We start from the raw sequence: 16,826 nt of genomic DNA on the forward strand, positions 1-16,826 counted from the left end.
TTCTGCTGCCAATGCATCCAAGCCAAATCCTCAAGCCACTACTCCTCGTGTGATGACTGATCGAGAGCTGCTTCTTAGTATTCACCAGAAGGTGGATCAAAACCACAAATGGGTTAAGCGTCAGTTTGGCTCTATTCTTCACAACATGACTGCTACACATAATGCAGTGAAGAAAAACCATTACTACCTCCATGAAATCTTCGATCGCACCTGGGCTATTTTATCACATCTCTATGGTGAAGAAGATTTGAAGCAAATGGGTTTCAAGGAAGATTTTGCTGGTCTGCTCCTCCACCGAAGAAATACAAGAAGGTCAAGGTTCCTTCCTTGGTGGCCAGTTCATTTTCTTCATCACGCGACACGGACGAATATGAAGACTTGGATGACACTGCGACAGGCCCTACAACGATACAAGACCCCAACAACACTGGCGCTCCTCCATCATCATGATATTCTTCAGGGGCGTTAGTCCTCATTTTTCAACCCTTTTGGTCATTCGATGACAAAGGGGGAGAAATTTGAGTTAGTCTTCAAGCGGGTCTATCTTATTTGGGAGTATTTTTGCTAAGTTACAACTCTCGTTCTTTTGATGATTTTGCTGGATCGAGTTGTAATCTTAAACTCTATGGTGGCCTGATACTTTTGTTGAATTCTTCTGCATGCTTATTCCTCATTAATGTCTATGCACGCATGCTGAATTATATCACTCACCATATTTCATCATGCATTTCAAATTCTTCATATTATATGTCAAGTGCGTGTATGAATTACAAGATATAGGGGGAGATCTCCATGATTATACTCTTCAAGTGTGCATTGCTTCAAAAGCAAATTCCTCACTATGCACATCTTCAGAGGGAGTTCTTCTATATCTTGCAATCAAATTCCTCAATATCAGTATTTACACTTCATATGTTTATCCCCGTTGAAAACTTAACCTATATTGTCATCAATCACCAAAAAGGGGGAGATTGTAAGTGCATCTAGTGCCCCTTAGTGATTTTTGTGTATTGAAGACTTATAGGTTAAGGACTGATGCGTTTGTGAGTGTACACAGGTCTATAAGTCTATGAAGAGTTTGATATTTACAGAGAAAGTCGACCCCTAAAAATGAAGTTCTTGAACTGAAGACTTTGGATTTCTGAAGACTTTCTGAAGACTTTGAAAGTGAAGAAATTGGTGTGATCTTGAAGACTTGGCAATCATTCGAGGAACATGAAGCGTGAAGACTTTTGTTTTCGTAGTTTCATTTTCTCTTTTTTGAGTCGTAGGAAACACCGTACTGTTAAAGGGGGTCGAGGAAATACTAAGAATTTTTTTCCATGTGATGCTCAACTCAAAATCCTACACCTATCAATCCCTTCGAGTGAAGCCATTGGAAATCTCATGCAGTTCAGTCAATTTCTTCAGTAAGACGAAGTTCTTCTGGTTTCTAATGAATTTGTTTTGACCGAGGAGTTAGGAATTCGTCAGTGCGGATTTCCTACACGGTGAGGAACATGATAGCCCTGAGGAATTTGAGAGTCAAATTTCCGACCGTTGCTGCGCTATGCGCCAGCTATCTAAAAATATCTACCCACCTAACGGTCATATCATTGAAGGGCATTTATGTCTTATCATGTCGGGCTGCTCCCTAGGCTATAAATAGCCGCCCCCTACAACCACTAGCTGGTTGGCTGCTCCGAGAGAAACTGACACTTGTCATTTGAGAGCATCCCATCCTCCGAGGACTTTGATCGAAAATTATCAAATGAGAAAAACCCAAACCCAACACACCTACACCCCAAAGTGATTGAGCATCATTGAAGAGATTGATCCTGGTGGATCCGACGCTTGTTACCTTTGAAGACTGTGCTTCTTCCAGACGGTTAGGCGTCATGGTCTAGAGCATCCAAGAGGAATTGTGGATCGCCGAGTGACCGAGTCTGTGAAGGTTTGGAAGTCAGCTGAAGACTTACCAGAGTGATTGGGCGAGGTCTGTGTGACCTTAGCTCAAGGAGAATATGGTGAGGACTGTGTGTCCTCAGGTTTGAATACCTAGCCGCTCCAACCAGACGTATAACTGAGACAACATTTGGAACTGGTCTACCAAATCATTTGTCTTCACCAAGCCTACTGGTTCTATTTCCTCAACTCTTTCATTTCCTCATTTCATTTGTTGTGTTGTTGTTCATATATGTTTGAAGACTTTGACTGAAGACTTTATCAATTTCTTCAGTTTAATTTCTTCAGTCTGTCCGCCTTCATCCTGTGTTATCCTGTGCTTACGCTTTCTGTACTCTGTACTTGTCTTCATTTCATCATGATGACTATGCTTGTGTTCTGCTATGTTTACTTTTGAGTACTTATTCCGCTGCAAGTAGTTCTTCATTTAGGAATTTCCTCACTAGCAAATTCCTGAGTGCACTTTCAAAAAGGCATTAGAATTACTCCATAAAGTGTTATATTGCATAAAAATACTATAAATAATAGTAGGAAAATATGATGCAAAATGGACTTATCAACTCCCCCAAGCGTAGACCTCGCTTGTCCTCAAGCGAAAGTCGATATCCAAAATTATGTCCACATGTTTAGCGAGAGGTGTTGATAAACAAAATACGGACATAATAACATCATGATCATTATTATAACAATAATCAACTTTATCATAAAACTTCTAATGAGCAAATAATAATTTATCACAATATCGAAGTATAAAAGCACAAATTTTCTTGAAAACTAACAAATTATGTTCTCGGTTAACAATGCAATTGCAATTCATCATATTTTCAGGAAGGGTCTCATGTCGGAGCTTTTTAGGAAGTTCACATACTCAACCATCATTTAGTCTTCTATAATTGCTAACACTCATAATATATATACGGAGCAAAAAGTTTCAGCCGGACATATAGAAAGATAGGGGCTTACAGTTTCGCCTCCCAACTTATTCACCTCAAGGGTGATGTCAACAATAATAACTCATAATCACTGATATACAACTGGATATATGTACCTAGATCTTTTCCCACCACATGGTGCTTGCAAAAGAGAAAATAAAAAGAAATAGAAAAGAACACTTTGACTCTCACAAAAAAAAACATAAAAGTAAAAGATAGACCCTTCACAGAGCAGAGGTTGTCATGCGTTTTTTGGTTTTGAGAGACGACACAGTCGATTTGAAACCCTACTGTAATCCAGACACAAGAGAACAACAAGCCTTAGGGCTCAAAACGTAGGACTTTTACCTCTCTGTGTGGTCTCAACTCGTAAAATCCGAGTGTCACACCAGTGCCGTAGTTAGGATCAACCCTCGTTCGTACCTCTAGTACTACTAGTTGTCAGGTTCGTTGCCTCGACAGATAGCACACGGTCCGAACGGATGCGGGAGATTTGAGGATCAGGGTTGAAATTTCGCCCTGCTGCCCGTTACGTTGCTAGTTGCGTCGACTACGTGGCGGCAAGAGCACCCGGGGCGTGCCATTTTCATGATTTCTTTTTCGCTCTTTTTATGGGACAAGGACCTCTGTGAAAAAGATGTTGACGTCCTTCACGCAAAACACGTCTCCTCGTCCAACAGAAACAGTTTTCCTTTTTGCTGCGCTAAAATATGTGGTGGACGTGTCGCAAGCAGCTGGGGTGGGCGATAAATATCCGGGAGAAATCCATGCCTAATCGTGCGGAAAAACTGCGGTTCGTACGCAACAAATGGAAATGCTTGTAAGATTGGGCATCTAGCACCTAAACTCCCATGACAGCGTCCAGCAGGAGGGAGGGACACATGTCTGAGTCCGACGTGCAAGCAGCAGGCCAGGTGCGACAAGCTACACATTCATTATTGCTGCTTTGGCCAGGCCAATGCCGAGAAGCTCCCCGAGCCCAAGCCCAACCAACCGTACAGCGCCAGCACGGCGGCACACCACATGTAGGCCTGGGACTAGGAGGAGTACTAGTTACACTGTGCGCCCCGATGAACACGTCTCCCCAAGGCCCACATGTAACAGCCCATGCGCACGGCGTGGCGACTCGACACGCGTCCCCGGCTGCCCGCTGCTCGAGGCCCTGCAGCCGATCCGGCGATCCGCGTGTCCCATCCCACTGCCCCCTCGACATCTGTCCCCGCACACGCGCGCGCACAGGGAGGTGGACGTCAACTTTCCCCTCCCCTCCCTCCGCCTTCATCTTCACGGCGTCACCACTCCTTTGCTTTTACTGGTAAGTTCTAAACTGCGGCTGCTGCTGCTGCTGCGCTCTTCCTCTTTTCTCCTCTCGCCCGCCCGCGCGTGCTCCCGCCGTTGGTTCCGCACCGCTCGCTAGCTTCCTTGCTCGCGAGGGCACCGCCCGTGAGCCGTGATTCGGGGATTTGGATCCGCGCGTACCTTGGATTTCCCCTTGTTTATAGGCCGGTCGAGCGGTGCCTGGTACAGGCGTTGGGATTCGGCCTGGATCGGCGCAGATCTGGAGGCACATGAGGCGCCGGCGCTGGCGGGCGAGCTTACGAGGATGTGAAGCAAGTTGTAGAGGGAGAGGGAGCGGAGTCAGCGATGGGGTGCTTGGGTGGTGAGGCGACTCGGGGCGCTGATCCTGGAGGCACCTGTGGCGCCGGAGGAGATGGAGGACGTGGCCGTGGCTGCGCTCGCCACGACGCCCACACCTGTGTTTAGCCCCGCCACGGCCGGGCTCACGCTAATCGCCGCCGCGGCTGCGGAACCGATTGCGGCCGTTGTGGCGGGGGCCATGGAGGGGGTGCCGGTCACCTTTTCAGTGCCGCCGGTCAGAACCACCACGGACGACGGGCTGCCAACAGCAACTGGAGGGGAAGGGGGAGAGGCCTCGGCAGCGGGGAGCCCGTGCTCGGTCACCAGCGACTGCAGCAGCGTGGCAAGCGCGGATTTCGAGGGGGTGGGTCTGGGCTTCTTCGGTGCGGGGGTCGAGGGGGGCGCGGTGGTGTTCGAGGACTCGGCGGCTTCTGCGGCCACCGTCGAGGCGGAGGCGAGGGTCGCGGCCGGGGGGAGGAGCGTCTTCGCTGTCGAATGCGTTCCGCTCTGGGGGTTTACATCAATTTGCGGCCGCCGCCCGGAGATGGAGGATGCGGTCGTCGCTGTGCCGCGATTCTTCGGCCTGCCCCTCTGGATGCTCACGGGCAACAATATGGTCGATGGACTCGATCCCATCTCCTTCCGCCTCCCCGCACACTTTTTTGGTGTATACGATGGCCACGGCGGTGCACAGGTAACCCCACTATTAATGACACTATCACCTGCCTAGTTGATTTACTAGTTTCCCAAGTGAAACTACAACTTAGTTAGATTTTGCGTCATGCCTATGCAGGTAGCAGATTACTGTCGGGATCGGCTCCACGCAGCGCTGGTGGAGGAGCTGAGCAGGATAGAAGGGTCCGTGTCTGGTGCTAACCTGGGAGCTGTGGAGTTTAAGAAGCAGTGGGAAAAGGCGTTTGTGGATTGCTTCTCAAGGGTGGATGATGAGATAGCTGGTAAGGCGACCAGGGGAGGAGGGGGAAACGTGGGCACAAGCAGTGTCACTGCAATGGCCATTGCAGATCCTGTAGCACCTGAGACCGTCGGTTCAACGGCGGTGGTCGCTGTCATCTGCTCATCTCATATCATTGTCTCAAATTGTGGAGACTCGAGGGCAGTGCTCTGCCGTGGAAAGCAACCCGTGCCGTTGTCAGTGGATCATAAAGTAAGCTCCCATGCTTTATGAGGCTTGTTATTTTCATTGTTGCCTTGAACTTTTGCTTCACATGTTAAGTAGATGTTGACTGCATTGCTCGCTCTGTCTTTCAGCCTAATAGGGAGGATGAGTACGCAAGGATTGAGGCAGAGGGTGGCAAGGTCATACAGTGGAATGGCTACCGAGTTTTCGGTGTCCTTGCCATGTCGCGATCAATTGGTATGCTAGCTATTCCTTTTCGGAACATCTGTTGTACTGGCATCAGTTACTGTTGGCATGAGATGGAATTTTGGATGCCTTTGGGATGTTCCATCAGTTCCTATTAAGCCTTGTGTTAAGCCTGTAAAAAAATTCCTAAGGCAGTACGATTCTGATTTAATTGCTTACCAGACACCAAATGCCTTGCACTTCAGTTCTGGTCGTAAATCAACTATTTGTCTGGCTGTGTGCTATTTTATATGCTTACAAAGTTGCTTCTTTGTGATATAATGAACTAATGCATGCAGAAAAATCATCTTCCATGCATGAATGATGCTTGTTCTTGCTGGAAGCTGTTTAGGCATCTAGCGGTCTTAGCATGACTGATTTATCTTCCAATTACCAGATGGCTTTTCTAATATCCTGGGAATTCAACAGTTTGTTGTTAGATTCTAGAGGACTGCATAGTTTGGTGTAATCTAGTACTCCCTCCGTCCCAAAATTCTTGTCTTAGATTTGTCTAAATCCGGATGTATCAAGTCACGTTTTAGTATTAGATACATCCGTATCTAGACAAATGTAAGACAAGAATTTTGGGACGGAGGGAGTATGTGGTATTGGGTAAGCATCCCGTAAAGGAAGTCATAATTGATTGACATTGTGCAGCCTTTATTGCAATATCGAACACACAAAAGTTGCTTATGCTTCAAAGGTTCTTATTCTTGCTCCACTTGTTTGGTTCTATCTTGATTCAAGCTTCTATTGGTTGAGGAAGATTTGGGTTCCCCTTTCTATATTTTGTTTTTTGTAATATTAAAGCACGAATAATTAAATAGTATACATTATCCTGAAATGGAATGGGACTTCCCTTTTGGAAAAATATTTTGGAATACGTGTCTATTAAAGTTCTCCTGATATTTAATAACCCACAGCCTTGGACTAGAATCTTGACCCCTCATAAACCTAGTTGCTGTTTTATTTTGGCCGTGTGAGTGCTTCATGTACCAGTGTGTGAAATGCCTGAAGAATCTAACTGGTCTAAACTTCATATGTATACCAAAACCATTGGCAGTCTGCTCAAAGGTGGTATTGATAGCTATACATTCTTTTTGTACTAAATCCCAGTTTGAGCCTTGCCCTGCTTTAAGCTTGTGTATATCCTAACTGTTCACGTGTTAAGTTTCATTGAGGATACTGCAAGTTCTTCATTACATCCCTTCTTTTATATGTTTTGACTCACTATGCTACCATTGCACAATAGATGGTAATTGATCCTGTGTGATCTTTATTTTGGCTCACAACATTTGACGTTCTAGTGCTAACACTTAACAGAAAAATGGTCATATGGTAAACCCAGCCACTACTTGTCTTTGGCTTCAATATATGCTTTTAGTCGTGGTTATTTATTGAATAAGAAAAAGATAATGATATACTACACTGTGGTTTGTTGTTTTCTTCTGTCGTTGCACCATTCAATAAACACATGGTACTACTGTACTAGACACCTTTTAGTTGGTCCTGTATAAATTGTGTTGGTAACCACTCATGTAGTACATCGGTACGGTACTTATGCAAATACTCGGCACCTGCTGCTCCACTGTAGTATCTCATAACTAATTGAATTTGGTTGTATATCTGCATCAGTTTGTCTGTTGATCTTACAAATTTCTTGCCTACCTAGATTCACAGTTCTATGTGGAACTCCTCTTAGTTCTTTATTATGAGAACTGTATGCTGATCTTGACTATTCCCTGTTTTGAGTTACTCTGGTATTCCTAGTTCCAAATTCGAATCAAGACCCAGGAGTCTGCGTGGTTGCTTTAGCCATAAAGTCCTGGTTTAGGAATCTTATATTAACTTCTAAGGTTTAATCTCGGAGCATAAGAAGAATGGTTGCCAATTCTTAACTATTCATAAGCTCTGTTTAAACCTAGAGTCCTAGACGCAACAGAAGATTCAACACACAGCATGACAGATATGATATGACTTCTAGCTAGGAAACTATCACTGCTAAACGTCTACAGATGCATGCATTAGTTACTGCTGGTCTTCGTCAACACACAACAACATGTTTGATCCTGGACTACAGGCATGATTTGTAAATTTTCTGGATGAATCTGCGGAATTTATCCAACCACATGAAATAGTTCACCTCTTTTAGCCTGCTCTTGTCAGTTGACTCTTGCAGGCTTTCTTGCCATTGAATATGCATCTCTATAAGATAGTATTGTTTGGTGAGCTACTACAGTCGAGACAGTTTCATTTATTTGGTACACTCACTGTTTGATCCCCTCTTTTACAGTGAATTCCTACTTTTGTTGTGTAAGTTATTTTGTCTCCCTAAATTTTTTAGCTACAAAAACATATCGTGGCCTGATGTTATATATATATATACCTTTTACAGGTGACAGATATCTGAAACCATGGATAATTCCTGTCCCAGAGGTCACAATTGTTCCTCGGGCGAAGGATGATGAGTGCCTTATTCTTGCCAGTGATGGCCTCTGGGATGTACTGTCGAATGAAGAGGTATGCGATGTTGCCCGCAAGCGAATACTCTTATGGCATAAAAAGAACGGGGTAAACTTATCATCGGCCCAACGTAGCGGTGACTCCCCAGATCCAGCGGCTCAAGCAGCTGCTGAATGCTTGTCGAAGCTTGCTCTCCAGAAGGGGAGCAAGGACAACATCACGGTTATTGTGGTAGACCTCAAGGCGCAGAGGAAGTTCAAGAGCAAAACTTAAGTCATCTTGCTTGATGGACAGCCTCTATGACAAATTCCTAGGAATCTATATAGATTTGGAGAATCCAAATTCGATCAGTTTAGACTGTTGTGTTAGTACATTACTTAGCCCAGTTCGTTCTTTTCTTCCTTTTCACCATTTGGGCTGCCAAGGGCTGTATTCCTGTATACAGTACAGATTACGAAATTCCGCATCAGGGTTTATGTTTCCTGATGGCGTGGGTGATCCTGTTTTCTGTTCTTCTTCCTTTGCTGCCCCTTATTCTTTTTGTTAAGCTGGGCCATCATGTATCTGGAAATGTATATTTGAGCCTGTAGGGTACAACAGGAACTAGTGGTATAAACTATTTTGTACTGCCTTCTCTGATACTATGAAATTCAAGTGGCAAACCTTCCTACTTATACTGTGCCTTTGCCTACTGGGTAAGCCTTTCAGTGGGTGGGATTATGACAGCTCGTTGCTAACACGAGACACTTGTCGCCTGTGAAGTCCGGGGAACGCTTGAACCACTTTGAACTTCTGAACTCTAGTATTTATGTACTGTATTTACTAGTAAGTGCGCACGTGAAAAAATAATAAAACAAAAAATGTTCCAAAAATTATATAACAAAAAATTCTTCCAAAAATTACATTAACAGAATGAATGCACAACGTTGTAATAATAAAACTAAAAATGTTCCAAAAATTATATCAACAGAATGAATACACAACGTTGTAATGTCGCCTGTATTTGTCCAAAGCTTCTTGGGCAGGTTGATCCACACAAAAAATCAAAATTACTATGCTAGTAGCCTATAAGAACATCAATGCGTCGGTTCTCCAATTTTTTTTCTTTTGAAACGAAGGCAAAAGATTTGCCTCATCTCATTAATTAAGAAGAGTTTTGAGTTACATGACCGACCGCCCGTAGACGGCCCGAAACCGATAAGTCTACTCTCGCGGCATAAGAGAACTCAGACGTTTGGCCCCTGCCAACCCCCAAAGTCTGACCTCCGCCTTGATTCTAGATGTGATTACATTTGGTATGGAGGACACCATCTTAAATACTCTTGCATTCCGCTCGTCACAAATCTTCCATGAAACCAACATGACGAGAGATGCGAGGCCCTTTCTCACATTACCATTGACGCCTACCATGTGGTGCCACCAATCGTTGACGCTGTTGAAGCTACACCAGTGGGTGATGTCCACACCGGTCAAACCCATCCAAGTCTTGATCTCCGTCCAAATGCGTACCGTGTATCGACAACGGAAGATGATGTGTGCCGCCGTCTCTGGCTCCCTCTTGCATAACTGGCATAGGCCGCAATTTGGCCACCCTCTCCATTGAAGCCTGTCCGCCGTCCAAACACGGTCTTGAATGATAAGCCAAGCAAAGAATTTGTGCTTTGGCGGCGCTGTTCCACACTGCAGACTTCATTTTTGATACAGTGGAGTCGTCGAGTTGAGCTTTGTAAGCCGACGATGCCGTGTACTCACCGGAAGGCGAAAGCTTCTAAACAATCTCATCATCCACCCCCTCATCAAGGAAGACTTCTCGTAATCCAACCCAAAGCTCATAGTATTCAAGGATGTGCTGAATTGTGAGCCCAGAATTTGTGTTGATGTTGGCAATCCACTTGTTGAGATCCAAAGCCCTATGGATGGTGTCATTCTTGTGTTTGGAAATTGCAAAAATGGAGGGAGCGATGTCTTTTGGCTTGCGACCCCCAAGCCAAAGGGAGTGCCAGAAAGAGGCCCTTTGCCCGTTGCCAACAGTGATGGAAGTGCACTCATAAAACGACGCCATGTCCTCTTCATCGCATGGGTGCCCAAAATCAACCCAAGCTCTTTCCGCGTCCTTCCAAACCAACCAAGGCCATCTGAGCCGTAAGGCACACGCGGATTTTTCCATGTCCAGGATGCCTAGGCCGCCCATGTCCTTGGGCGTACAAACTTTCTCCCATCTTATCTTACATTTGCCTCCAGAAACTTTATCCGTGCCTCCCCAAAGAAAAGCCCGCTGCAGCTTGACGATGGACGCCATCAATCCTTTGGGCACCACAAGCGAAGTGAGGTGGTGGATGGCCTGCGAAGTGATAACCGACTTTACCCACGTGCTCCTCCCATCCATCGTAATGTACTTTCCTTGGCCAATCATGATCTTTCCATCAATCTTATCAAGCAAATGCTGGAAGTTCACAACCCGCAAATGATGAATGGATAGCGGAAGGCCGAGGTATCGCAAGGGGAACTGAGCTCTGACCGCTGGGAAGGCACCCAGAATCATGTCAAGGTCGACATTGGAGCATCTAATAGGGGCCACCAAACTCTTGTTAATGTTCGTAACTAGGCCGGTGACGTTTCCAAAGCTTTGAAGTATGGTGGCAAGCATATCCACATCCTCCTTGATAGGCGCCAAGAATATGGCAGCGTCGTCCGCGTATAGGGAGGTGCGAAGGCGGGCACCACGGCCACATAATCTGTGTAGGTCTCCATTCTCTGTTGCCACGTCCAAGATTTGCTGAAGGGGATCAATAGCAAGGACAAATAGAAGGGAAGACACTCGGTCCCCCTGCCGGAGGCCCTGCCCATGCTGGATAGGATTGCCAGAAACACCGTTGAGAAGAACCCTCGATGTAGACGTCTGAAGAAGGGCCGTGATCCACTCACGAAACCTTGAAGGAAAACCTCTCCTCTGTAACAGGTCGAGAAGATATTCCCATCTAACTGAATCAAAAGCCTTCTTGATGTCCAACTTGAGCAGGAGTGATGGCGTGTTTGTTTGTTGGAGTCGGCGAGCATAGTTGCGAACATACATGAAGTTGTCGTGGATGCACCGAGATTTGATGAAGGCACTCTGAGCACGGGATACGAGGATATTCATAAAAGGGGTGAGCCTCATCGCCATCACCTTGGCCACAATCTTGGCGACGACATGGATCAAACTGATAGGCCTAAAGTTCGTGATCGCCTCAGCCCCCTCCTTCTTTGGCAAGAGAACCACATTTTCGGAGTTGAGCCAGTGAAAGTTGTCCGCATGCAAACTCGAGAAGGTGGAGATGACCTTCATAAGATCGTCCTTTAGAATTGGCCAGCAGCTCTTGAAGAATGCCCCAGTAAAGCCGTCAGGCCCGGGAGCCTTGTCGCTAGGCATAGCCTTGATGGCTGCAGTCACCTCCTCGTCCGTCATCTCATCCCCAAGACTAGAAAGATCACAATATGTAAAGTGGAGGAGTTGCCAATTGAAGTCTGTGGTTCTGCGTGGCCCTTTGCTCAAAGCGGTGGTAAAGTGCTGGTACATAATATTCTCCTTATCCTCATGCCTCGTAACCCAACCAGCCCCATTGCTCAACTTGTGTATGAAATTCTTGCGCCTCCTCCCATTAATCTTCAAGTGAAAAAATTTGGTGTTGGCGTCCCCCTCCTTCAAGTTACGGATGTGGGCACACTGCCTTTTCCTAGCCCTCTCAAGAACCGCCAAACTGATGACGCGCCTCTTAAGCCGCTTACGAAGGTCAAACTCCTCCGGCGAGTTTCGAAGAAGAGGATGGAAAAAGCAGAGAACACGAATTACATGGCGCTTCTTTCTCCTCTCATCCCCTCTCTCCTGGGGCGTCGCCGACCCGCGCCCCCCCCCCCGTCGGCGACCCTGCCTCGTGCGGCTTCCCCCTCTCCCTCCCTCTGAGGTCTCCTCCGGGCTCCTCGCCGACGGTGAGCCTCGTCCTACCCCTCTCCCAGGCTCCCCCACCCCGTGTTGTGGCCCTGGTTGTGCCCCGGGCTAACAGATTTTGGGCGCTCGATTCGGAAGATTCCGGCTTGGATTCTGAGGTCCTCCCTCCTCCTTCCCGTCCGGCTCAGGTGATTGGGCCTTCCGTGGCTCCGGCGGTGGATCGTCGGCGTAAGTTTGCTCCGGGTGGTAGGAGGCGGCCAGTCGGGCCCGGCGTGAGCGTGGATGGCTGGTGTCGCGTCTCTCGTGGTCGCCGGCGCGCTGCGTCCTGGCCTCTGGATGGGTCGTTGTTGGGCTCCGGTGAGACGGTGGTGGAGTCGCCGGCGTCCTCCTCTCCGGCGGTTGCCCTCCCCGACTCGACTTCGGCCGCGGCTCCCGCCTCTCTCGCGGTGGCGGCGCCGGTGCCAACCCTAGATCTAGGATCGGGGCTGGCGCTGGTGCCCCTATCTGGGTCGCGGGCTCCTGTGGCTGATGTTGGGACGGGTGGGCCTGTTTCGGCCCCTTCGCTGGCCTCTCCTTTTGATTTCCCCCCTCTTGTCTGTGGCCCCTGGGCCGCGGTTGGCCCAGGCCTAGCCCAATCCTCCGGCGTCCCCCCTTGGCGAGCACGACCTGGCTCGTTCTGGCTATTTATGGGTTCGGAAGGGTGCGGTTCCGCCTTTTCTAGGGTTTCCTGCTTCCTCCTCCGATTTGCGTCGGCGCCGCCTGCCCATCCGCTGTTTCGTCAGATCTGCTCCTCCCCCTTCGCTCCCTCTCTCCTTCTCGGCGGTGGCCGCGATGGATCGATCTCAAGGGTCATCTAGCGAGGCGGTCTCCGGCCAGAAGCGGGGGCGCGATGGCTCCGGCGACGAGGCCGCCGATCTGGAGTACGAGGCCGCGCTCCGTGCTAAGCTTCAGGCCTCGCTTGCTCCGGGTGCTGGGGCTGCGACAGCGCCGGCCGGTGCGTCCCCCCGTACCTCTGGATCTGGCCCGTTGGACCCTCCGCCTCCCGCGCATGGTGCTCCGGTGGCTGCGGTCGACCCCTGAGAGCTGACGGCATTAGGGAGTCAGGCGGGCTCTTTGGGGCCGGCCCCGTTGCCTCCTTCGCAGGGTGCTGTCCCCCGGGGTGGCGGGCCATCGCGGCCGCCAGCGGTGGCTGGAGGCGGTCCGTCTCGCTTCGTTCCTCGTGGCGCGTCTGGGGCCCCGGTTCGTCGTCCTGTTGGCTCTGCTGCGGGGCGTGGCGCCGGCTCTGGTTCTGGTGCGTCTGGTGATGGCATTCTCCCACCTCCTCCCCCTCACGGTCCTGGTCGCATTCCCCCTTACTCTCAGGTCTCCAACCCCATCCTCACCTGCTTCACGTGTCATCGCCCTGGTCACTTTCAATCTAGCTGTGAAAATCCTCCATTCTGCCTCATATGCAGGGAAGACGGCCACCTCACGGCGGACTGTCAAAACCGTGTCAAACCTCCTTCTTTCGTTCACTATGGTGTTGGCCTTCCTGGTTGCTCGTTTTTTGCCCTAGATAGGGAGGTCCCTGAAGCAGCTCCTATTCCTTCGCTTTCCAATGTTGGTGTCATATCTGTCCAGGACAAGCGCATCTCTTCCCAGGTCCTTCTTGATGAACTTCGGTTGTGGGATGAGGGCGGGTGGGACTGGCAAATCCGTCAGCTGTCTGAGTTTGAGTTTGCTGCTACTTTTCCTTCTAAAGAAAGTCTCCGCATTATCTCCTCATGTACTAGCTTCACGCTCCCTCTGAATCAACTGGTGGTCTCGGTTAAAGCTGCATCCAATGGGTCTAAGGCTATCTCCTCTCTGTATGATGTTTGGGTGCTTATTGATGATGTTCCTCCTAACATGCGCACCACGGCCTTCCTGATGGCTTTTGGGGTGCTCCTCGGTAAGCCGATCGAGGTTGATCAAGCCTCTCTGACAGTCCTTGGGTTGGCTTGTCTCTGGGTCTGGTGTGTTGACCCTGTCTGCATCCATGGATCCATTGATGTCTTCCAGGCGGCTGGCGGTTTTCGGCTTCGGGTCCGGGTGGAGGGTGCTCTGGGCCCGGCGTTGCCTCCCCCCCCCCCCCCCCGCCCTCGGCCTCCGGCAATGACGACAAGAGCAAAGATGGGGATGGTTGCCCAGACGACTCGATGCATGGCACGGATCCTCGCTTTACCCAATCTGAGTGGGATGGGCCATCCCCTGAAGACCAAGATCTGCTGAAGGACAGTGCTCCGGCTGGCCGTGGGGCACAGGACTCGATGCCAGGCTTGGGTGGTGGGGTCGCGGCCTCTGGTGGGACGAAGGGCACTCCATTCTCGTCGGCGTGCTCTAATCTTCCTGCTCGCCCCACCTCCCCTTTGCTATCTGGCATTGAAGATTTGCCCCCGGCTGGTCCGTCTGCGTCCAAGAAGAGGAAGAAGTCGTCGGTCAAGAAGTTTTCAGCAAAGAGCAAGGCGTCCGGTGATTCCAGGCAGTCAGCGGCTGGGCTTTGCCGCAGGTTGGATGTGGATTTGGGTGCGGCCTTGGGCCCGTCCTCGGCGGCCGCTTCCCCCAGTCGTGCTCTCACTGTGCCTGTACGCTCGCCTGCTTCTACTGCTCGCAAGAGCGGTCGCGTCTCCAACAGCGGTGAGCGTGTGGCTGATCGGGCGGCTCGGCGTGCGGCGGCTCGGGATCTTCCTCCTTCAGGTTCGCGCACAGCTCCGTCCTCTTCCTTTCCTAATGGTCTTTCCCCTGTTCGTTTAGTTCTTCCTTCTCAGCCTGATGAGCAGTTGTTTAAGATTTTAGATGATGTTGGTATTTGCTTATATTCTAGTTTGGGATCCCCCTCTTCTCTACTTGATGTGATTAGGGCAAATGAATTAGCTCAGGCTGACATTGCTAAAGCTAAGGAGGCTGGGGTAGGTGTGATTGCCCCACTGGTTGTGGCCGGTGGGGATGTGGGGGAAGCTGACAGGTGTCAGGTCTCCCCGGTTCAGAAACGAGGAGCTGGGAAGCGTGCTAAACCCTGCAAGGCTCCGTGCAGGTCGAGTCTCAGAATTAAAAACCTCTCCTTCAAATGAAGGACTTATTCTGGAATATTAGAGGTTTCTGCGCTAGGGGGCGCAGGGACCAGCTTAAAGATTTGGGCGTTCTGAAAATGTTGATTTTATTGGCCTTGTTGAGACCCTCAAACCCTCTTCCTCCCTGAGTGAACTCTCGGCCGTTGCTGGGATAGATAGATTTAAATGGAACTATGTGGCCTCTGTTGGACAGTCGGGTGGCATTCTCCTGGGCACCAAAAATGACGTTTTCGACTTTGTTGCTTTTGATCATGGCATTTTCTGGGCCAGCACGGTGGTTTCCCATCGTGCTCTCAATTCTCTTCTCGAGATCATGGTGGTTTATGGCCCGGCAGACCACTCTTTGTCTTACACTTTTCTGGATGAAATTTATAATAAAATTGATTCCTGTCAGCTTCCCCTCTTGATTGGGGGTGATTTTAACCTGATGAGATATCCTTCTGATAAGAGATCCTCTAACTTTTCTTGGCCTCTGGCTGATGCCTTTAATGCTTTCATCAGGGATACGCCTATTCGTGAAATACCTAGGGTTGGGGCCCGCTTCACCTGGACTAACCGTCAAATCTCCCCCATTCGCTCTGTTCTTGATAGGGTTTTTCTTTGTCCTAGTTGGGATGTGTTGTTCCCTCGGGTGAGCTTACGAGCTCTTGCCATTGTAGGCTCTGATCACGCCCCCCTGATCCTTGATGATGGGTCCTGTTTGGTTGGCTTCCCGAGGTTTCAATTCGATGCGTCTTGGCTTCTAGTGGAGGGTTTCCCCACCCTGTTGGCTCAGAAGATTACGGCCTTCCTATCCTCTACTCGTTGTTCTTTTGGCCCAATGGATGATTGGCATCAAGTTTCTTATTTCCTACGTAGATTCCTTAGAGGCTAGTCTAAAAATTACTATGCTGAGTCAAGGCGTGACAAAGCGAGGTTGGTTGCTCAAATTGGCGATCTCGATAATCGTGCGGATAGATCTGGTCTGTCCGAGGCCGAATGGCAGATTCGTATGGCTTAGAAGAGGCGCTCTTGGATATTCATCGGCAGGAGGAAGTGTACTGGAAGCAAAGAGGCACGATCAACTAAAGGGTGATGCGCCTACGGCCTATTTCTTTGGTAGTGCAAACGGTAGACGTCGGAGATGCTTAATCGATAGCCTACTGATCGATGGTGTTAGGGTCTCTGACCCTTCGGTCATTCTTCGCCATGTGGTTCAATTCTTCTCTAACCTGTTAGCGGCTAAACCCGAGCTAGGCTTTAAGATAGCTCCGGCCTTCTGGCCTCCTCTTGAGCAGATATCGAGCGCTGATAATGATTACCTACTGACCCCCCCTTCTGAAGAGGAAATCTTCGAGACGATTCGGTCTGCCAACTCTAATGCGGCTTCAGGCCCTGACGGCTTCTCCATTCCTTTCTTTCGTCAATTTTGGCCTCAGCTAAAAGGCCTTATTAAGGCAATTATTCAAGGATTTTGGCTGGGCACTGTTGAC

General features: G+C 49.0%; 1 protein-coding gene across 1 annotated transcript; it reads left to right on the forward strand.

Annotated features, from left to right (window-relative positions):
• The first annotated feature begins 4,133 nt into the window (after positions 1–4,133).
• On the forward strand, positions 4,134–9,014 carry LOC123070003 (probable protein phosphatase 2C 6). Its single transcript, XM_044493000.1, has 4 exons — positions 4,134–5,208; positions 5,308–5,679; positions 5,784–5,889; positions 8,273–9,014. The coding sequence occupies exons 1-4, from the start codon at positions 4,588–4,590 to the stop codon at positions 8,611–8,613; spliced, it is 1,440 nt and encodes a 479-aa protein (XP_044348935.1). The 5' UTR covers positions 4,134–4,587; the 3' UTR covers positions 8,614–9,014.
• The last annotated feature ends 7,812 nt before the right edge of the window (positions 9,015–16,826 follow it).

Source organism: Triticum aestivum, chromosome 3B, assembly GCF_018294505.1.
Source record: "Triticum aestivum cultivar Chinese Spring chromosome 3B, IWGSC CS RefSeq v2.1, whole genome shotgun sequence".
Classification (NCBI taxonomy): domain Eukaryota; kingdom Viridiplantae; phylum Streptophyta; class Magnoliopsida; order Poales; family Poaceae; genus Triticum; species Triticum aestivum.